We start from the raw sequence: 22,019 nt of genomic DNA, 5'->3' as shown, positions 1-22,019 counted from the left end.
GACATAAATGAGCAAATATTCGAAGGCACTGAGAGACATGCATACCATAAGGACACTGACAGGGCTGACCTGAGCAGTAATGGGAAGGAAGTTTATGCAAACAGGAATATTTCCTGGCAGTGAGAGGTGTTTTTTTTCCTTTCTGCAGAAACCTCTCCAAAACACATGGTGCATATAGCAATCACAGAATCATCTAGGTTGGAAAAGACCTTGAAGATCATCTAATCCAACCATTAACCTAACACTGACCGTTTTGGTCATTTACAGCCAGATAGGACAAGAGGCTGGAGCATGCCCCAGCAGGGAGTGTTCCTCGCAGAGGAACTGTCACCACTGACCTGACACGTGGGCTGGAGAAGCACTGGCCTGGCTCAGGGCAGCCTTCCCGAGTGTGGATGTAAATCTTCTCCCCTCCTCTGCACGGCGGAATGGCTTTGCGCTGCAAAAGCACCTGATTTTATCATGTATGTCTGTTACGGATATGGCAAATGTTACTTGTGGGATCTTGGTGGGAAGAATTTTTTTCTCCCTCTGTTCGAAGGTAGCTTTATTATTAGGATGCTGGCTGGTGGGATGGGGAGGATTTATGTCCTAAATTGACCGACGCCTCTTGGAGCCTTTAGGAGTGCTGCTGGGGGCCGGGGTGAAGCGGTGGAGGACAGCAGGGAAAGACCTGGGAATTTTCCAAGCTGCCAGGGTGTTGGCTGTTTTTGTGGCACGCAGAGAGCACTGCTGTTCACAGGGCTGCGCTCTCCTGCAGGCGATTCGGTCGGCGCCAGGTTTCCGAAGGAAGTTGGTGTTGGGAAGTGGCTGGGCTCTCCTGACCTTATTTGCAGCGCTGGAGGGACTGGATGCTTGGCTCGGGCTGCACAGCCCTGCCTGCATGCCTCATATCCCTGATAAAAGGCGGAAAAGGCAGGTTTGCCTCCAGCTCTGATTACAGTGCTCAGTTACCTGGCACTTCAAGGTGGTTGGCATTGTGCAGAGCATCAGCTCTGGCCACGTAACAGGTGAACTTGTTAGGTCCTGATTTTCATTGTCTTTTCTTTTTTTTAAGAAGCTGTGAGTATACCACCTAAAGGTGATATAGCTTCCAAAGCAAAAATTTTACTTCTGACTGACTTGGAGCTCATTTTGTGTCCTCAGAGAAGAGGCATTTAAAAGGCTGCCAGCCTGCTTCTTTCTTCCTTGTGCTGGGCAATGCACGTGAGCTGTGGGCACAGATGCCACAAAGTGGTTTGCTCTAGGTTGATGCTGGGAGCTCTGCCTCCCTGCCCATCTGGCCCCAGAGGCCAGAGACTTATTCTTACCCTCTTATGCCGCTGTCTTAAATCTGTAGTTGCTAAGGGCAGTGTGCCAACACAAAGCTGTGACAGGAAAGGAGACATGTATTGTTAGTGCTGCAACTTTACTGATTTGTGACTCTTTTGTAGATGGATGTGAAGGTTTGACTGATCTGGGGCCAGTTTTGGTACTTGGTGTTCTCCAGAGCTGACTAAAACCTGGAGAACTTAACCGCAGGAAGTGAGGGGGAAGAGGAGAGAGTACCTGTGAGGAGCTGGCAGAGCAAAGAAAAGGGGTTCTGAAATGAAGCAGAGCATCCTCGGTTGGTTAGGTAGAAGAAGGTTGTTCTCATGGAGCAGATTAGCAGTGCTGGCAGCAGCTGAACGGGTGGCAGACAGGAGTCCTCGCAGCCTAGCAGCTGCCTTTCTAGGAAAAAGGAAGCTGATAGGAATCTACAGTCGGCTCTGATTCTTGCACAGGATCAGTTCAGACACCTCCAGCTTCAAATGCAGCACTGGCCAGGTTTCCAGCAAGCCTGGGAGCCTGCCCTGAGGCCCATCCTGGTGCACCTTTGCTTCTTGGTATCTGATCTGGCTGAATAAAACCTGGCTTGTTCGCATGTGCACTGATGCTGCTGTCCATCCTTCCAGCTGCAGCTCTGCTTTAGCTTCAAGCCTTGGAGCAGTCTCAGGCTTGGCTCTAGTCACCCAAAGTCTGGAAAGAAAGTGGCATCTCTGAGGGAGCCTTTCTTCTGCTTGTGTCTCTAGAGATGCTTGTTCTTCCAAACAACTGCTGGTCCCTGTGTTGGTAAAACCACACTTTGGCGTTTTGAGAGGAACTAGGACCTTTTTTTTTGGCACTTGACACCTTCTGCGTGGGTGTCAGGCTTTCAGAAGTCAGCCTGGTGTAAACAATCACCAAACTGAGTCAGTGCATGAACTTGGACCAGAGGGGCACCGAGAACTCCCTTTCTGAATCCTGTGTCCCTTGTATTTTGCTACGTTATCTTTTAGGATTAAACTGGAGGAGAAGCCTGGAAGAGCTGACACTTTGAATAATCTCTGCTCCAAGCTGCCTGCCTGCGTCTCTGGAGCTGCTGTGTGAGCTTATTGACCACAGCCTGAAACTGAGGGCTTAGAAATGCTAGTGAAGCATTCCAGATCCGGGGTGCTATGGTTCCTGAAAGGTACCCTGAACCACAAAGTGGAGCTGCCAGCTCTCTGCAGAGAAACTACTGAACTGAGCAAGGCATTTAGGCTTGCATTTAGCAGAGAACAGAATATTTGCCTATCTGGGAAATTCAGCATGTCCTTCCAATAATTTTGTGTAGTACAAAATTGCCTAAGATGCTGAAATAAAAGCCAAAATAAACAGATCAAATCAAAATACGGTGATCACCATTGAGATGGGTCTGGGGGAAGGGAGCATATATAGCACAAATTTCTTGAGATGCAAGCTCCATGCCTGAGCAGTTTTCTGAGTGGGTGGCTGTTTTGAGTTATGCATGAAAGGAGACTGTTTTTCTTTTCCCCCTCCTTAACACTAGTTTAAATGAGTGGTGTTGGGCTTAAAACTAAAACTGCCATGACATCCTGCCTGCACAAGATACAAAAAAGCCTTCAGAAATGGACAGTGTTGTATGATCAGTGGGACATTGCTGAAGGCATGTTTTACAGCTACAATAATGCTTATGGAGGCATCGATGTGAGCCAGGGCTTTTGACCTCTCCCGGCGAAGGTAACTCCTGCCCTGCTCTCCACTGACTTGTGTGGTGGTCTGTCCTTGGCCAAAGTGAGGGTAAAACACAGCTGCTGGAGGCAGTGTTGTTTGTTCTGCTGTGATCCATGGTTGGGCGACAGTGGTTAAAGTTGACTGCTAGGAAAACTTCTCCCCGTGTTTACTGTTGATTCTTTATGTTGCACATGTGGTTAGCTGAGTCAACTGAAGCTGTGTCAAATGCTGGAGAGAATGACTACAGAAGCAACTTTCATTCTCATTGATGATTAAGATTAACTTCCTCCACACACAGACCCAGTTATGCCTCAGATACTGTCAGTGAAGTGTGTGTTTGGCTGCCTGGGTTCTACTACTTGACTGTGGTGTCAGACTAGCCAAGCCATCCCTGACCAATATATCTATCTTGGGGCTTTTACACCCATCCACCTGGATGTTACTGATGAGTCCACAGTGCGATGGCCGAGCTCACTGGTGACCTTTTGGATCTAGGCAGGCCTGTAAAGGCTGATGGACACTGGGGCACTCAGGAAAGAGCTACAGAGATAATAGCCTGGCAGGTAATAGCTCACAGACATTAACATAGTGTGGCCTATATATCTGCTATCTGCTTTGAAGTGTCAAAATACTGTATGTATTCAGCCCCTCAGTGTGCAGACATTTCTGGAATAGGAGGCAGCAGCTGTAGCAGCAATATTGGCTATAGGACTGAGGGATTTTTGGAAGGTTCTTGTGACTTGGAGTACTTCGTATGTGGGGACCCAGCTAGACCTGGCTGAAAAGGCTGCATTTTCAAAGCACTGCTGCTAGTATTCTTTAAGATTCAACGCCATTTTTAAGTACATCTGTATGTCCAAGCTTGAAGTGCTTCAGCTCGACATGTTCTTCTGGAAGTCAAAGACGTGGTCTTTAGCATTCTTGACCTATGGGCTGTGTTTTAATCTTGTGGGATAAGAAAAGTAGCACTTATTTGGAAAGACTGCAGATGAAACGATGTAGAATGCAGTTATCCAATGATGAAAAAGATAGCAGCCTTCTGTAATAAAGGCAGAATGATACAATTTATCAAATTTTGTGTCTGGGACATGCTCTAGGATGACCTTCTGAGCTCCCTTGTGGCGCTATTTTTTTGCCATCTTGGGTATCTCCATCTTCCTGTTTATGCTGTGCAAGCACATCGCCTTCTGCTTTGGGGTGTTCAGCAGATGCTCTCTCAGCTTGAGGACTGCTCTACCATGCAGTTTGCAGGCAGGTCTACAGAAGTGAGAATGCCAAATTAGTAGCTTCAGAGAAGGCATTTCGTGAATGCTACTGGTTACTGTTTCAAGGCAGGTTAAAAAAATAGACTCATGTTCTGAGGCTTTGGCTCCAAAATATATATAGTCTTCCTTTTCAAAAGTATTGTTGGGCAGGTGAGAGCTTATTGTTGGAGAATGGTGCAGACAGTGCACAAACCTCTCGTGGCCTTGACCTCAAGGCATGAGCTTAGAGCAGAGATGATAACCTCCTTCCCAAATCCCAAGCTGTTCTTAGCTTCCAAGTCAAGTCTGCCAATAAAAAAACCATGGTTCTGTGGCAATATTTTTTTACTTTGCACATTTACACCTTTGAGAATTAGGCTGAGACCCCTCAGTTTGGTTCCCCACTGGGCTGCCCAGTCTCCTTGTGCTGTGTTGTAGCTCCTGGCTATGTGAGATGGTCTGGTACTGTGGCTGACAAGCAGAAATCGTTCCCTTGCCCAGGCTGCCTAGCACTGCTCTCCGCCTGGCAGATACCTTCTTCCTGCGCCAGTTTTCTGATGTCCTTGGCACTGACGGTGCCTGGTGAACAAGGTCCTAGGAATGCTGTCTGTGTAACTGCAGCTACAGCAGCAGAGACGTGTCCTGGCCAGCCTCTGTCTGCACCCGCATGTGGTAGCAGGAACTCAGGAATCTCCAGGTGCGATGGGAGAGGCAGGATGGAAATGAGAAACGCTGAGGTCAGGCCATGTATCTCACAGAGCAGCTTTGCTGGGGGCGAGAAGGAAATGTCACAGTTGCATGTTTCCCCTGGAAACGGCCCTCTGGGTGGCCTCTCACCTCCAGTTGGGTGGCTGATTGGTCATGCTGGTTTTGTTTCAAGGAAACGATCAGCAGATTGTGAAGGGCTTACCTGGTTTGGACTGGCCTGGCCAGTCCCTATTGGTAAGAGCCTCTGTGAGGTCCCAGCTTGCTTTCTAACCTGCGGGGATCTTCATAACTCAGCATCTTCCTGAGACTGCTGGCTTGTAACAGGCAGCACTTGCTGCTTGCCACTTAACTTGTCAGCTCTTTAGGCCCTAAAAAGTGATTTTTAGCTGATGAAACTGTTTTTCCCTGTGTCACTTTTGTCTTTCCTCTCCCTCCTGTCCTTTAGTTCAGGATTCAAAAACTGCAGATGCTCCAAACTAAGCATGACTCACACCTTCTAGTTTATTTTGTGAATTATCCAGCACATGATGCTGACAGGAAAATGTTGGGAGTGGAGGGGGTGGGGAACAAGAGTTGGTTTTTAAGACCCAAAAGGAAATGCTTGGAGCATGCATGTGTGGTCCCAGGGTCATTGAACTGGCCGATGTCCCAGAGCACAGCATATGGGCCACGTGAACCACGGGGGCCCTTGGGCCGTTCAGCGGATATCAAAACATAGTCTAAGACTTCTGGCAGAAGTGCGGGGGGGTGTTTTGCTCTAAACCTTGCTTGAGAAGCCAGTGGGGTTTGACCTCTCGTAGAGACAGTGCATGTTCACGCCGCCTATTCCTGGATGTTACCTACCTCTTTGTGACACACCTAAGTATCACTAGCAACGTCTGAGGCTGCCTTTGCTCCTCTGTTGTGGTTACCCCACTTTCTTTGAAGCAGTTTGGTGTTAGAAGTGCTGAACTATGGACCTGAGGTAATGTTGGAGAGAGCTACTGAGGCAAGTGGCAGAATATAAAAAGGAGAAGGTTATTTCATGAAATTCTGCGAAGTTGTCATACCTAGAGACATTCTTATCTCTGCCATAAAGGCAAGGCTTGCAACCGTGCTGCAGAAGCCTCAGATGCACTGCTTCAGCAATGCTTAGAAAGGCCTATTTTCGGGGTGAACTCCTACTAGCAGAGAAGACCTGTGCTTGGAGTTTGCAGAGAGGCTCTTCAGGATCCCTCAAGCAAGTGAGCTCCTTCTTTCATGCTGCTGCATGGATTTTGCAACCCACCACTGCTGCAGAGGATGATGCTTCCAACCATGCTTCTGCCCTTGTCCTCCCCTGCTGGCACCTCCCTGGCTATGGCAGTGCCTGGGATTCCTGGGCTGGCATTTCTTTTATTGACAGCTGTGCCAGAAGCACATATCCCAGGCCTGCTCCCTGCTGTGCCAAGGCAGATTGGCTTAATCAGGCTATGGTAAACCTGTTGTTAATGTTTCACGCTTCACTGGACTTGCCAACTGTAGCTGCTGTGATTGCACCCCTGCTGCTTGTTTGACTGTCTGATGGCTCACGTCCAGGGCCTGGAGATGGGAAGTCAAGTTAATTCGCAGCAGTGAATGTAACATTAATCTTACCTTTCATTTTTTTAGGCATACAGTTAGGGAATAAGGAAATAGATTTCTTTCCCCTTAAATATGAGGCCTCTTGGAGAGGAGAAATTGTGAGTCTCTCCATTGTAATTGGGGCCATCCTATTTCACAGCACAAACCCAGTGAGCATAATACCTCGTAATGAACGTGCTGGGGCCACACTGAGACTGTGCAGGGGATGAGGACTAGCACCAGTGAAGCTTCATTTCAGGCAACTATGCCTGGCTGGTCCACATCTACAGTTATTTTGTACTTGCCTCATTGTTGGATGCATGTCTTCAGGGATGGAGGGTTGGTTGCCTTGACCTCACTTGCAGCTGTGGTCATGCTTGACTCAGTGCCATGGGTGCTGGGTCTTGTCTTGAGGGAATGCTCTGCACTTGCCATCAACCCCAGGCTTGCTAGGGAGTTGCAGGTGTCCCTATCTCTTGCCACCTGGCTGGCTGACAGCACTTTGTTGTGTTTGTAATGGGATGTTCTCATCTTCCTTTGCACATTGTTCTTGGGCTGATGGGACTTGGGAATAATGTGCTCAGATGAGTTAGAGCCAACCAGTGAAGCCAAGTTTCTGACAGTGACGAAAGGTTGTCTTGTGCTGTCTTCCCTGCCAGCAACTTCAGCAGCACAAAGCGAGGGCTGTGTGCTCGAGCTGTCCGTTCGTGGGTTTGTAAGAGTGGCTTAAGAGTGTATACGCAGCCAAGTGGTGGCTTCAGCAGTGCATGAATGAATCCAAACACTGTGAAAACCCAAGGCTTGCTGCTGCCCTGCCAGCCTCCTCTGTGAGATGGGGGCACCGTGGAGCCCAGACATTTGGGAGCTTTCAGTGTGTACATCATGAATAGCCATCCAGTTTCCCTCTCTCTATACTGGATCTTGATGGGGTAATCAACACAGTTTTAAGACACAGCCCTTGTATTCACATCTAGGCCCTGCAACTTGGTGGCTTATCCCAGGGCATTGTCCCCACTTGCTTTGTCCCTGTTTGTTTAACTTCAGAGACCCACAAGCTACTTCCAGTAGGTCTTTGCAGGAGCAGCTGGAAGAAGCAGGCACACCTATACAACACAACAGTATATGCACTTGGCCTTTTTATTTAAGGAGTATGTACTTGCTTTAGGAAGTTTTTGGTGGCCCATCAATCAAAAAGGGTTAAACAATCATTGCTACACTGTAGGAATGAAGCTCACTCAAGGAGATGAGGCTCTTTTGGGTCTGGTGCAAGACTGTCAAGAGAAGAGCAGCAGCGTTCTACCACGGCCCTCCCACTTTCTCGCCTGTACGGCAAGCATATTTCTGTCAACACGTTTCTTCCCAAACAAATAGAGAAGTGTGTCTGGGTGTGGGTAGAATGGAGTAAAAAAACCTAAAGTCCTCCTATGCACGTGTCCTCTCTGGGGAGGATGGAGCAAAGGTCTGCTGGGACCAGCAGCACCATGACCGACGAGGCAGAGCTCAAATACTGTGGGGATCAGAGCAGTGTGTGAGCCTGTGCAGAAAGGATTTGGGAAGACTGGGATGCAGTTTCATGAGCATTTCTTACAGCAGCAATCTTTATGCAAAAAATATGCAGCTCTGAAATGTTCATCCTTGCTCCTGTGCTGCCCGCCTTGTCTTGCTAGTACAGCTGTTCAGGCAGCTGTGCAGTGGACTTGCTCAGAGACCTATTGCAGTTAAAAATAACACTTCCTTCCCCCCTATTTTTTTTTTCTTCTAACTGTCAGGAGCAAGTGCTGCTTCTTTGAATATGTGATGGTAAAAGCACAACCCTAGATTTGGGCAGACTGTTTGTGGCTCTGTATTGAGATGTCTTAGCTCTGAACTGATAGTAGGACTCCAACCTCTGAGTTGGATGTGCCCTTCCAGCAGGCCAGATGATGCTCGTTGTAAGCAGAAGGTGGTTGTTCCACAATTGTGCTATGAAGCTGAAGTAGTATTAGGGACCACAGAAATAAAGTCTCAGTGGGTAAGATTCCTTTGCTCTAACCCATAAAAACGGGTTCATGACCACCAAGCTCCCTGGGTATGTCACCTGTGAATAGCACCACTGCCTGCAACTCAGCTGTGGCTTTTCCAGGTCTGTGCCTGAAGGCAGTGTTCTTTCTTTATATACGCAAATGCCCACTGGAAGTGTTTCAGTTCTATTTAGTGTTTTGTATCCTCTTTCCTTTTAAAAAAGAAGCTGCTATTAAAAAAAGCAACAACAAAACCTTAATTGCACCATCCAGAATTGTACATGCTTAAAGTGAGTCACTATGGGATCATATAACCGTAATCTTTGTCCTCATCTCCACCCTGCTGATTGTCACTCTCCTTCCCTGAAACACTGCTCTAGCTTAGGAGCTTTTGTCATCTGTAAAACACCCTCCAATCTAGAAAGACTCAAGCAACAATTCTGCTGAATACGATAAAGGAGAAAACGTTTATCTGACCTCTTAGTACACACAACTAGAAACTCTTCTAGATATTTAGTGAAGATACCTGGGCGCAGAGGAACATCTTGATGCTTCTTTAGCGGAACACATGCATCAATTCGAGAAGAGGGAAGGTTTGTGGGACTGTGGTGCCTGAAGATGCGGCTACCTTCTCATTTCCTTGTATTTTCCACCCTCTGCAGTGATGGAAATGTTTTATCTTCTCTGAGCCCTTTCATAAATGTGTTCCTCATAAATTCCCCCTGTAGTTTTGGTATGTTCTGGGGGTTTTGGGGTTATTTTAACGTCTAGGCTGTTGCTGTGCTCTGCTAAAGAGAAACCTTGGTCTTCCCCAGAGGTTTTGCTTGTGGAGAGTAGTGGCAGTGGTTCGTACCTCCCTCTGCAGCTTCGGAAACAACTTGTAGTTCTCTGCTTTGTGCTGTACATTTCAAATGGGAGATACTCCCCTCTTGGGTCCTGTTAAGCTGCCTAGCTTGTCATGTTGAGGGAAAAACAAGTGATGGACCTCTCCGGTGTAAATTTTTCAATACCCCTGCCTTAAACACCCCTTGAAGCAGATGGGAACCCAGTGTATGGCAGATGTGCAGAGTGGGGCTCCATCCTGCAGTTTGGGGGCACAGGTCACAGTTTGTCCTTAGTTCATCAAGAAACTGATGTGTACCTACCACCAAAAGGCTGAACCAGATGCTGTGTGTGTGTCTCTGTCCCAATATGTATGCGACTTGTGGTTTTTTTGCCCCGCTGCCTATCATAACAAGTTAAAAATAAACCTTGGTGTTTTTCTACAGTGTGGGCAGAGCGTTCCTTTGAAAGTTCAAGTGCGAAAGTGATAGGCATTGGCAAAAATCTGCTGCTTTCAGACTGGTGCCAAAGGGAGCTCGCCCCCTACCCATTTAGTTTGTCTCCAGGTCGTTTTCAGCATCTTTTTAAGAAGCTGTGCTTATCCCTGCCGTTAACACTGTGGTTGATCCCATATCTGGGTTCTAGGCACAAATCTAGCATCTGTACTTGAAAAAGTCAGGGAAGCTTACAAGAGACAACTGTAAAATGATGCCTGAGCTGGTAGAAATGCGTTGCAGCGAGAGTCATGGAGCTCAGTCTGCTCAGCTTTGGAGAGGTGTCAGTGTGCATGTGCCTTTGTGCAGAGAAAATACTGTTTTCAGACTCTTTAACCTGGCAAAGAAAGTCGTAGTAAGCACAAATGCTTGCGCTTGGTTTTAGCTGAACAGAGTCAGTGTGGGCATTGGTGTAAATCTGGGTGGAATACACGGTTTTGTACGCAAGGTCTGATCCAGGGGTGGTGTGAGCAATTCTTGTCTTAAACTAAAGAAGGTGGAGGGGAGAGTGAAGAGGGCTTTTTATGCAAGCAGGGACAAAGATGTAAGTGTGTGCAAAAATAGCCACAAGTGCAAGAGGGGGAAAGATGCACAAGTCCAGACCTTGGCTGGTAGAAAGTATGTCAGAAGTCTCTCTGTATGTGTGCTTCCCTGACCCCTGTAGCTCTTTTTGATGCTTTTTTTTTTTTTTTTTTCCTCCTGATGCTAATTCTCTTGGCATTGTTTCCCTGTTCAGTGTGTCGAGACTTCGCTGTTCTGGAAGATCATACCTTGGCCCATAACTTACAGGAGCAAGAGAGTAAGTAGCAATGATTTTTGGAACAAACTAAAGCAAATTTGTCCCAACAGATATCTGTCTTTGTTTGGTTTTGCTAAGAAAAATCGTCCCTACATTTATTTAATTTTTATTCTTTTTAATGGAATACAGATTATTTTTATGGTCTTCACTGTCCTGTAACACTACTCTGCGTTCTGCCCCAGCTCACATTGTACCCTAGAGATAGTTGCATTTCATGTTTCAATTTTGTGCTTTCCTTTAGAGCTGAGTTTATTTATGCCGTTTATGATAAAATTGCATGTAGGAGTGCACTTGAGGTTTTGTTGCTGTGCAAGGTTTTTAGAAATGACTAGCAATTTTGGAAGCTTCAAGTTTTATAGGCTGACCTGAGATGCAACCAGAAGAGGTCTGTTTATTTACTTATTTCAGAATCTCTAGTGCCTGCCTTCTGAAAGGAGACTTCCTTTTAAGACATTTTGAGGTAGGGCAGCTGTACACTACATGGGTTTAAAAATGAGAAAAAATGTACAGCCAGGAACTTCAAAGTGACTCGTGATTTTTTTTTTTTCTTTTTCTTTTCTTTTACATGCTTATCTGTTACTTTGGGTATGTTTGCATTGCAGTTTCAGGTGTGGTGGCCTCTCTAATCTGCTTTTCTGGGTGCCAAGACTATTGGTATCTCCCAGTACTAAGTGCTAATACCATTCAATTCCAGCTACTCTGCCAAGTGTGCAGCTTGTGCTGAAGTTGTGCCCTTGCTGCTGGAATGTGAGACTACTGAATTAAAGATGGCTCTCAGCTGCAGCTCACATAACCATCTTTCTTGCAGGCAGTATCCATGTATGGTAAAGGACTTGCTGTAGTTTCTCACTTGCTCTGTTGCTAAATATAAAGGTAGTGAGATTCTGGAACCGATTATGTTGGGAGAGAGAGGAGTTTCCTCCTCTAGAGGTTCTTGAGAACAAATCAGGGAAGCATCCATCAGAAGTGGTTTAGGTTCAGCTCATCCTCACTAGCCTCTGGTGGTCCCTTCCAGACCCACTTTATTACTCTAGGATAATTTTCCATGGCTAGAAAATGAAATTCAAAGCCTAAAAAGCATTCCCTATAAACCTGGATGCAATTAAGATATGCAGATCTTGTTTTGGTAACAGACACAGATATACAGCCCCCTCGGTGCTGAAGTGAGGCAATCTCAATCTGCTAGCGTAATTTCAGTTCAGGACTTCCCCACCTTTGGAGATATTACATGATGTTTCCCTGCCAAGAACTGTCTTCCTTTCTGGCCTGGAATCTCCCTCCCACTTGCTTTGTCTTGTTCATACTGTGAAGTTTTGAAGGCTGATTTGGGGGTTCTTGTCTGTGTTTATTTCCAGTTGAGCATCACTTGGCAACAAACGTTCAGCGTAATCGTCTGGTGCAACATGACTTGCAGGTGGCCAAGCAACTGCAAGAAGAGGAGGATCTGAAAGCACGTGCTCAAATCCAAAAACACCGAAAAGACTTGTGAGTTTGGGATGGAGTTGTTGAAATGCAGGTCCCATTTGGTCAGAGCACTGAAATCAGCTGCTTTGGTTTGAGTTGATAGTATGTGGGGTTCAGGTTGATCAGCCTTTTGCTTTTGCTTCCTTTTTTCCTTCGGCTGTCTGTTGCTGTAAAAGTATTGATACTAGGCTCTGGCGCAGAGTGATGCGAACAGGGTTGGGGCAGGTGGTCCTGGGGCCCATCCTGGCTTAGATTCTGCCACCTGACCATGGGAAGGAGCCTTCCTGTTCTGCTGCCTGTTGGCAAAGTGGGGTAACTTGGCCTCGTCCCTGGCTAAAGTTTGAGAAAGAAGAAACTGCACCACAGAAATACAGTGTTAAAGAGAATTCTCTCTTGTGGAAATTGCAGGTACTGGAGTGTTTGCATTGTGCCCGAGTGCTTTTGAGGAGCTGGACGCAATGCTTTTTGGTGTCCTGCTGCACTGAACAGCTGAAAGCCCCTGCTTGCTCTTGCAGATACTGCAGTGTGAAGTGACCTGGGAAGAGGAGCTGCTGCCCCAGGGTCAATGGGTGGAGATGGTGTTGAGGGACAGGCCTTCTCTTGCAGTCACTGACTTCTGCAGCGCCTGTGGGAGGGTGTTTAATGAGTGATCAAGTTTGCCCTGCAGGTTTGCTCAGGCCCCATGCAGCAGATCTAACCCTCTGGCCTGTGATGTGGCTTTCTGTCTGCCTTGGCTTTTAGGCTGTGGAACTGGTGTAGAAATGAAACATGAAAGTGCAGGAAAAAACAAACTGTAATTTCTAATCCAGAGTTGACATTGGTGCTTTTCTTTTTTGGTTGAGGTTTTTTGGGGTTTTTTTTTTTTGGTTGGTGGTGGGTTTTTTTGGGGTTTTGGTTTTGTGGTGTTTTTTTTTTTCTGTTTTCCCCCCACTTAGTGTCTTGCAATGTGTGAGATGTAACAAATGGGTTATGTGACAGGGCTCAGTCAGATTGCTATGATGAGAGACAGCAAGATGGGGCTCCCTGCAAATGCAAGGTCTGCAAGGCAGAATGCATCTCCCAGCAGCTGTGCTGCCTCCGGCTTGTGTAGTGCTCTGTGATGCCACCCACCAGGTACAGTTGGTGGATCACAGTCCCTGGGTGGCTCATCTGGCAGGAGACAGCAATGGAGTAGAAGAGCTCTGTATTGCAGATGTGTGAGATATAGGACTGACTTCAAAGGAGCTGCTCATAAAAGATTTGAAACTGGGGCATGACAAATCAGCCACTGTTTTCAATGTTCTCAGCATACTCATGCAGCACTGGGTAGATGTGTGTATCTCACATCTGTGCTTTCTTTCAATAGTTCTGTCTTCATTACCAATTAGAGATGTGAGCATGTAAATGACAACATAAAAATTAATTTTGTATGGCAGAGATGATTCCTTTTTGTTACTTGCTGGGAACTGCAAACAATTTTCTTGTTGTAGCACCCTGTAAAATGGGATTTATGAACTTTGTGAGCCAAGTTACAGGCAGAACTGCTGATGCAAAATGTTGTGTCAGCAGCAGTTCCTGCTCCTGAAAGAATGAGCTGTTCTGCAAGAATAGTAAAAAAAAAAAAAAAAAAAAAGTTGGAAGCATCCTTTTGTAATTGGATCTTTTTCTTAATTCTTTGTACGTTCCCACTGTCTACTTGTGCAAGATCAGCATGTTCTGGCAACAGAATGATCCTTGCTGTTGTTGCTTTCTCTATAGTCTAGGACAGTTCGACACTGCAAGGTGATGGGAGGAGTAAAGGGGCAGAACTCCGTGGTCTTTAGAAACAGGGAACCTAGAAAAGCTCTTCAAATATATGGACTTTCTTCTGTCTTTCAAATTGTCGATTCTCTTGGAAAGACTGTGAAGATAAATGAGAGAATAGAAATAACTTTTCTTCTCTTTAAGAATTCAGGGAAGCATCAAACCTTATTTTCATGCTTCTTTAAAAGCATCTCTCACATCTCGCTGAGCAGCCTGCACACTGCCAAGCATAGTAGCAAGGTTGCTAAAATAACTGTTGGAAATACCGTGAAAATATGCTCTTTCCTCGTTTTACTCCCAGTGCTGTGATGGTTCTGTTACACTAATGTGAACAGTTTCTTTGAACAGTTCCCTTAAACCCTTTTATTTTTTTTTTTCTCCTCATCTGGCAACAATTAGTTGCTACAGCCAATGTGAATAGGAGCTTTCCAATCACACTGACTTTTTCCTCTCTCTTTTTCCTAAACTGATATAGAGTTTCCTTGACACTCTTAACACTCCCGGCTGCCCAGAAATGAAGGACATGTAGGTGTGATGTTCAGGGATGGTGACGTTTATGTTGCTCTGGCTGATTTCTGGGGACTGATGGTCACTTGAATTCATGTTAAAGAAACTGAAGGACAAGAAGAGCTGTCAAAGTTTTTTAACCTATTTTCTTATGCTCAGTCAAGTTGAAACAGTAGTTTGTTGATTAACTAATCAAGTCTCAGTATTTAATTACAACTCAGCAATAAAACCCAAAACCTAATCCTCTTTTGCTGTTAGTGATTCTTAGAAATTGATGTGGTGTATTCCAAGATGTGTGTCATCAGGAACAAGAAAATCCTTCTGCATTACTTTTAGTGTTCTTTGCTGTGAATGGAGAGGCAATGACCTTGTTGCCTTGGTTCTGAAAGACGATTAGCTGTTTCTGTCTCCTGTTTGTCTGCAATAAGATGCTAAATGCTTGAAATACAAGTCAGTTGGTGCTGAACTTGGCACCTTAGCTCTATTCACAGGTGCCAGGGGAACTGGAGACATGCAGCGCCTTGATATGTCTGACCTTTCTAACTTTTTTCTACCTGGATTCATGTCTTCTGAGACTTGGGGTCATAAGGGACCCACTAACTTAGGCCCGCTGATGGCCTGCTCCCCAGGATTTGCATATTCAGCTATTGTTTTGCTGGAGACTGTGGTTTCCTGATGGTGCCAGGTTTGCCAAGGTCTCTTTTTACATGGCAGGTTTAAGAACTAGATTTGCTGCATTGTGAGCTCATGTGCTTTTGAACAGGTCTCTCCCTGGAGTCAAGTGAAACACATGCAGGCACATACACAAAATGCCAGGTTTTATTACCTGCATAAAAGAAACTGATGTCTGAAGATGTTTGACCTGTTGATAACTCCAGCCCTACAAACGCTGAAATTCAAGAGTGCCTTCAAGAGTGTTCCAAGATGTGGGTCAGGTTATGTATATGCACAAGTGTTTGTGAGTCTGGTGGCCTGGGAGAGGAAAGGAAATGTCATGTTGTGACACTGACTTGGGGTTCATATGTATTTGGGGAAGGGAATATAAATAACATGCAGTACCCAATTGCCGGTCTGCTTCCAAGGAGCAGTTGCCAGAAATAAAGAAGCTTCTTTTCCCTCCTGCTGCATGTTCCTTTTCCTTCCCTGTGACAGATTAGTTTTTTCTTGGTGGCATTTGTCCTCTAAAAGTCTCTTGTTGCAGTGTCCTTCATCCTCACCCTAAGCCACATATCTACTCTTTCTGCTTTTTTCATTCTTATTCACTTTCTATAAAAGCAGACTCTGTGATGCCACCGACTGCACCAGCCAAGCCACTTCTCTCTGTTTTGCTACCAATAGTGATTGTCTACACTTACTATTTATTTTAATTTCCTCTGCTCGCATCCTAGACTCCCTTCCTGTCCTTTGGCTCCCAAGTTTGGTAGGTCACTTATGCACTGATCCTTGCTCAAGCCTAGAACTAGTTGATCCAGCCCACACAGCCCAACTCTGACATAGCTGAACCTGCTTCTCTTGAAATATTTGCTCAACTTCCATAATACGCTCTTGGTAGTCCTCCCATCACCTATCTGATCATTGCCAGCATATTCTTCAGAAGATTGTATTCTAATAAAGCAAGCTGTGCCTGTTGCTGTTCCCAGTCTTATCACCTTCTATGCCTTGCCTTTCAGTAGCCTCAATTGCAGAGATAGCTTAGATTGATTTTTCTGAGCGGTTTAGAGCTAGTCTTTGGCTCAATTTCAACAGTACTGAAAGAAGGAGCTCTTCATCTATCTTCTCAAATCCCCCAGCCCTTTTCTGGGTTGCCTTAAGGAAGCTCTGTCCATCATTCCAGCCTGCTTGCCGGGCATCAGAGCCCATGGCTGAGTGTGGCACAATTCTTGCACATGCTTTCTGTATGACATCCCTGAAACATGGCCTGCTCAGTCTATCCGCACAGACGAAACTCTCATTTCATGTCTCAGTTACTTCAGTATCTCCTTTTCTGTCCCCCGTTAATGCAATGTTGTGTTGCTCCTGCATCCACAATGGATGATTGCTCCCTCACCCCTTGTTTAGACACACATCACTCTCTTGCCTCTTGGCACTGGTTCTACTTTTGTGTCTCATCCCACCTCAGTGACGTTTCTCATTCATTACAGAACTGCCACCTCCAGCCTCCCCTTGGCCTACGTACCGCATTTTGCTATCAGCATTTCTGTGTTTTCTCCTTCTTGGCTTTCATGTGAAAACCACTTCCCAGAAATGCCTACATTATCTGTACCCCTAAACCACTCCTTTGGCACCACCTGTACAAGAGCTCCTCAGCAGAATTGGACTGTTTGCAGAGAATCCTATGTCCTACCTTGGCCTGCCCTATCCTATACATACCTCCTTTCTTAGCAAACTACCTATGAATCTGTTTTCTCTTGCTTTATACTCTGATTGTGAGTGTTTTGGGACCTGTTGTCTAAATTTGGCCAGCAGTAAGTACAGGGTGTCCTGGTCCCTGGTGAGAATTCATGGGCTCTGCACTAATACTGAGTAATAATACTTCTCTGTAAATCAGATGGGTTCTTTAGCTCTTTTATCCCTTTCTCTAGGCTGACTGATGCCTGTGACTTTAGCTACCTATAATCCTTGTCTCCTTGCCTTCTAGAGAACGACAGGACTGCGAGATCGCTCAGGAAATCCAAGTGAAGCTGGTATTTGAAGCAGAGCAGCGCCGCAGGCAAGAGGAAAAAGACGAGGTAACCTTTTAAGCTGCAGGGATGGCAGGGCTATTTGTAGCAGCCCTTTCAGTGCAGGCATTTCTCAGTCATCAGCCACAGGAGTTGGCTTGCATGGTGTCAGTCCTGGTCCTCACAGATCTCGGCATGCACAGAGATTTTGGGGAGTCCTGTTACAGGAATAAGATACAGTCATAGTCCTCATGCTCAAGGTCACAAGGGTTGTTGATGCCAGCGGCCTTGCTAATGAAGAGGGCAAGTGGGTCTTGTTGAGGTGTTCATTGCCCTGGTGTAATTGCTTATGCAGTTTGAGATCTGCTTTCTTTCTCAAATGCAAGAAGACAGGTACTACTTTTGGGAGAATCCTGGGTCATGATTTCTTGGTCTATGGTGCAAAGACTTCAACAGGACCCTCAGCCCACACACCCATCTCTGGCTTCTCCATTACTTCCTTATCTTCAGTTTAGTCTTTCACAGCCTGAACACTGTTGCAGTTTCTTGCTAGTGGATTCCTTTTGTGATTTCAGAATATTTCTCTGCTGCTGTTGCTTGAGAGTGGGCAGTGTAGTTTGTTTATGGTATTAAAAGGATTTGACTTGTTGATCACTTTATTGTGTCAGCCTGTCAGATTGGTTATTCAGGAAGGCCACAAGAGTGGAGGAACCTGTGTGAGACCCTGGAGTGTGGCCCCATTTCTAACTACAGTTTCCTGAGAAGTTGGAGTAGTCTTAAGATGCTCAAGAGGTACCTGGTGGCATTTTTTCTGTAGAACAACTTGAACACAAGGCTGTGTTCCTGGAAGAGCCTGAAATAAGAATCTGTCCTTACCTGACAGATGCATCAGTTTGCTTTTGAAAGACCTCATTTTCTTCTTATACCATTAAGTCCAAGCAAGTACTGAAAGGGCTGCCCAGGCAGACATGGAAGGGCTTCCAAGAGGAGCTTGTGGCAGCAGGGGTGGGAAGAACACTCTGGCTAAAGGATTTGTGCTATAAATGTGACCGTCTGTCTCATTTTTATCGGGAAGGTGAAGGGATGCAATACTACTCATGTTGGCTGTGGGAATTGCACCTTTCCTTCCTGCTTTCTGTAGAGAGCTGCTGGATTGTCAGCAGTCTGACAACAGGTCCCTGCAACCTGTCAAACCAGCATGCTGACCATCTTGTGCTGGAGTAGCTTCAAATGAATGTGTCTCAAAGCAGTGAGGGGAAGTCATAAATATTCTTGCTTTTCCTGGTGGTACATGGGAAGTTCCCAAGTTGTCCAGAATGTAAATGTGGGCTGAGTTAGGCTGCAGCTGGGTACCAGGGTGTGGCACTACCACCTATCTTTGCAACAGGACTTCTGGAGAGCTTGAATTGATCCTGCTTTCATTCAAGGGTCCCCCATCCCCCCCCCAGTATTATTTCTTTTGGGTGGGCTCCTGTGCTGATGCAGAGCCTGAGCAATGTGAGTGAAGCTCTGCAGTGCCCCAGAGGTTACTCTGACAGCTGACAAACAAACATCAGAGCCCCTTCCGTAGCCCTCGGCACAGCATCTATACGTGTACCCTGCAGGACATTCTGTAGTACACCAGTACTGGCCACATGCTGGGCTAGTCTTGGATTTGTCACACCTGAAGGTGTAGTAGCTGCCCAGCATATGTGATGGCTGTCCGGTGTCAGTAGAGGCTGAGCAGTGTTATGCCAGTGCTCTGCTTGAGGCAGATCCAGTCCAGTGTGCAGGGATTTCAAGTGAAGTGCTAAGCCTACCTGCTTACAAGTCCAGTTTCTAAGAAACTGTTCGTGTGGATTTGCAAGTCCTGAGCTGTCTCAGTCCTGGAAATAATGTGCTTAAGCCCATATATTTATAGACTTACTGTACTTGCTGGAAGAGGTTAACCTCGTCAGGGAAAGGAATGGTTTTGTTTTGTGGTTTGGTTTTTTTGTTTGGTTTGTTGTTTTTTTCTTTTTTTGGTTAAGAGCCCATGGCATCCCAAGGTCCTCCGCAAAGCTGGTTGCTGAGCAGATTTGATCTGAATCCTGAAATAATAATTTGTGCTTGAGCACCCATCCAATGTCCTCCAGTGCTGGCTTTGGTCTGGAGGGTGTTGGCTCTTAGCTTGCATTTCAGCGATGCCTTTCATTTTACAGTGACACTTTACAGCGTGGCTCTATAAAGGTCCTGAGGATTAGGAAGGCTTAAATGAATAGCTTTCAAAGGGCTAGTATGTCCTGCTTGTATCTTGCAGCTTCTCTTCCTAGTTTCAGACTAGCTCCACTGACTTGCAAGCTTCTGGACCCCAAATGAGCGAGACCCAGGGAGCTGTTGGCTGTTGCTAGGCCTTGTTGGTCCATTAGTCATCTCGAAGGAAAACCAATTAGGAAAATGGAGTGCTGTTCTCTCTGGCATATCTACCAAAATGGTGACAGAAGATTAACAGCTGCAGTCTCCACAGCGCTCCTGCCTTGTGCTGAGTCCTGTCTTCCTAATGTCCCTTTCGATTTTCTTTTCTTTGAGCCTCTGTCTGTCACATTGATGCATTTCCCTGCCTGGTATCCTGCAGTCCCTGTAAATTACAGCTAGTTTGAAGCGAGTTCGTCACTTTCTCTGGGAACTCCTTCCAGTCAGAAGTGCCTTCAACTGGAGACAGTCTTTGCCTCTGTGTTTCTTTCCCTGGTGGAGTCCAGGGGAGGGGTCCAGCCCACTCGTGTGAGCAGATGTGCACTTGCGTGACTTTCACATCCTTGCTGGAAGCCAGAGGTTGCACACACAGTCCCTTCTGCCATGCTTTGGCCATTAGACCTTTGCAGGCTTGTGCACAGGTGGAACAGGAACCTGTGAGTCTGCTACAGGGTTGGAAGCTCAGTGGTGGGCCTGGGTGAGGTTGGGTACTGATTGCTGAGGTGGTCCCCTGTGTCAGCCACAAGGTTGGAAGCCCTGTCCAGCCCAGGAGTTGAATTTGAGAGTAAGCCTGTCATTGCTGTGTCTAAAAAATTAAAATATGAGGATTTTTATGCTTGAATAAAAAATTTGAATAAATGAATCTGGAGATAATTTTTAGAGGGGAAAGGTAATGTCTGTTTTTTTCCATTTCTTCAGGACATTGCCCGTCTCCTACAACAGAAAGAACTGCAGGAAGAAAAAAAACGCAAGAAGCACTACCCAGAATCCCAGGGACACACAGTCTATGAAGATAGCTATTATGCAGAAAATGGAGGTATGTTTCTGCTAGGTAAAGAATCAAGATCATAGCAGTATAGGTGAACCTGGTGATCTGGCAACTCTGTTTAGGCAATTTCCCTTATCCTACAGCTCTGCATTCAACACTGTAGCACTGCATCAGTTTCCGGGATCAGGCTCAGACTTTATTCTAGAATCAGGAAGTATTTTAAAAAAAAGACAAAGTGGAGAAGACAATTTTATAATTTTTGAAAGAAGATGGCCCAGAGGACAGGGACAGTGTGTGTGGTGTGTGTATGTGCAAGCACACCCATGCATGCATGTTTTAAAAGGGCTTGTGGAAAAAGACAGTAGCTAATGGTACTGATAAGCCACAGTTACTTCTGTGTAACACCGCAAGTGTGCGGGGGAGAAATGCAGATGAAATTCCATGCTTGTGTTCAACAAGAAACAGTTCCGTGTGTTCATCTGCAATTCTGGCATGGCTACATGCATAATGGAATAAATGCTGGTTCATGGAACAGTCTTTCAAAAATAACTCCTTGCAGGTATGTATCCAAGCATTAAAATTAGCACAGCTGCTTTGAATGACTTACTGAATAACAAGGTCATTTCCACAGAATGTCTCTGCTGTGATTATCATCTGGGATCGTACGTTGTGGAAAAGATATGACCCACAGCGCTGTATTGCTTTGTCTTGGTCGGCTTTTATGATTGAATACAGACCTTCTTTAAATTGGGAGGAGAGAATCAGTGTGTGTTTAATTATGGAGCAATCTGGGGATGGCTTTGCTGTGCACTGGTGGTGGTTCTTGTGTTCTTTTTTCCAAAAAAAGTGTGGTGGGGAAGAGACAGGCTGCTTTTATATAACAGTTTGTGAAGATGAAGATCAAACCTTTTATTTCTCATTTTAACATCAATGCCATTGGCAATTTTAAATGCCTTTTATTTGAACTTATACAAAGTATTTATTTTCAATTGGGAAAGAAGTTCAAGGGTGGCCAAGAAAACATAAAGCACAAAGTGCAAAACAGCAACCAAGTAAAAACTTCATGACCACAAGTCCTGCTACATGTACAGAGCTGGGACTTTGATCTTGGAGTCTTGTGGCCAACCCACACTTCCAGTTTTTCAGAATTAAAAATTAAAAAAATTCCGGAAAAAATACAACATAGGTAATATAGAGTTGCTGTGCAGAGATGGTAGGACAGGATGGATTTTTATAAGAGAAATCAGCTGACAAAAGCCTGTCACTCTGAACTGAGACTAGCGTGGATTTGGAGAGTAGGATATCTTGTGGGTCTGATTTTTCTTCCTGCAATAATCTGCCTTCTTGGAGGTGAGGTAGAACGTGTTTTGCCTGACCATTTGTAGTAGTGCTGCTCTTGATCCACACTTCTTAAAAACTAGAAAGGACTGAGCCTGCATCTGGAACCATTGTCTGGATCCTCTGATTCAAGTCCATTGATCTGGAACCTCTTAAATACTTGGGCACTGTTTGATTAGTCTTTAGCATCCCTGGTTTGTGTCATGCTCATTACTTGTGAACTTAAACAAAAAAAAAGCTTTTGCTTTGTTTGGGTTTTAGTCGGTCTTGAGACTGAAAAAAAAAAGTGTATCCACATCCAGGAGGAATGTGGATTAGGGCTATTGCTCCAAAGCAATGTGAGCTCTTAAAAAGTGGAAAAATAAACATGAAAAAAGGCAGCATTCCTCCTAGAAGTGTCTGTGCC

The 22,019-nt window shown here is 45.6% G+C and overlaps 1 protein-coding gene across 2 annotated transcripts in view; it reads left to right on the top strand.

The window, feature by feature from the left end:
- CCDC50 (coiled-coil domain containing 50) overlaps positions 1-22,019 on the top strand; it is a 44,950-nt gene that overhangs the window by 6,752 nt on the left and 16,179 nt on the right. For both annotated transcript variants that reach the window (XM_074833959.1, XM_074833960.1), the window contains exons 2-5: positions 10,601-10,663; positions 12,019-12,148; positions 17,055-17,145; positions 20,206-20,323. In XM_074833959.1, the coding sequence (XP_074690060.1) occupies positions 10,601-10,663; positions 12,019-12,148; positions 17,055-17,145; positions 20,206-20,323 (402 nt within the window). The remainder of the gene's footprint in view (positions 1-10,600; positions 10,664-12,018; positions 12,149-17,054; positions 17,146-20,205; positions 20,324-22,019) is intronic.

Source organism: Strix aluco, chromosome 9 (genome assembly GCF_031877795.1).
Source record: "Strix aluco isolate bStrAlu1 chromosome 9, bStrAlu1.hap1, whole genome shotgun sequence".
In the NCBI taxonomy this organism is placed as follows: domain Eukaryota; kingdom Metazoa; phylum Chordata; class Aves; order Strigiformes; family Strigidae; genus Strix; species Strix aluco.
This window is presented reverse-complemented; position numbering and strand designations above follow the sequence as displayed.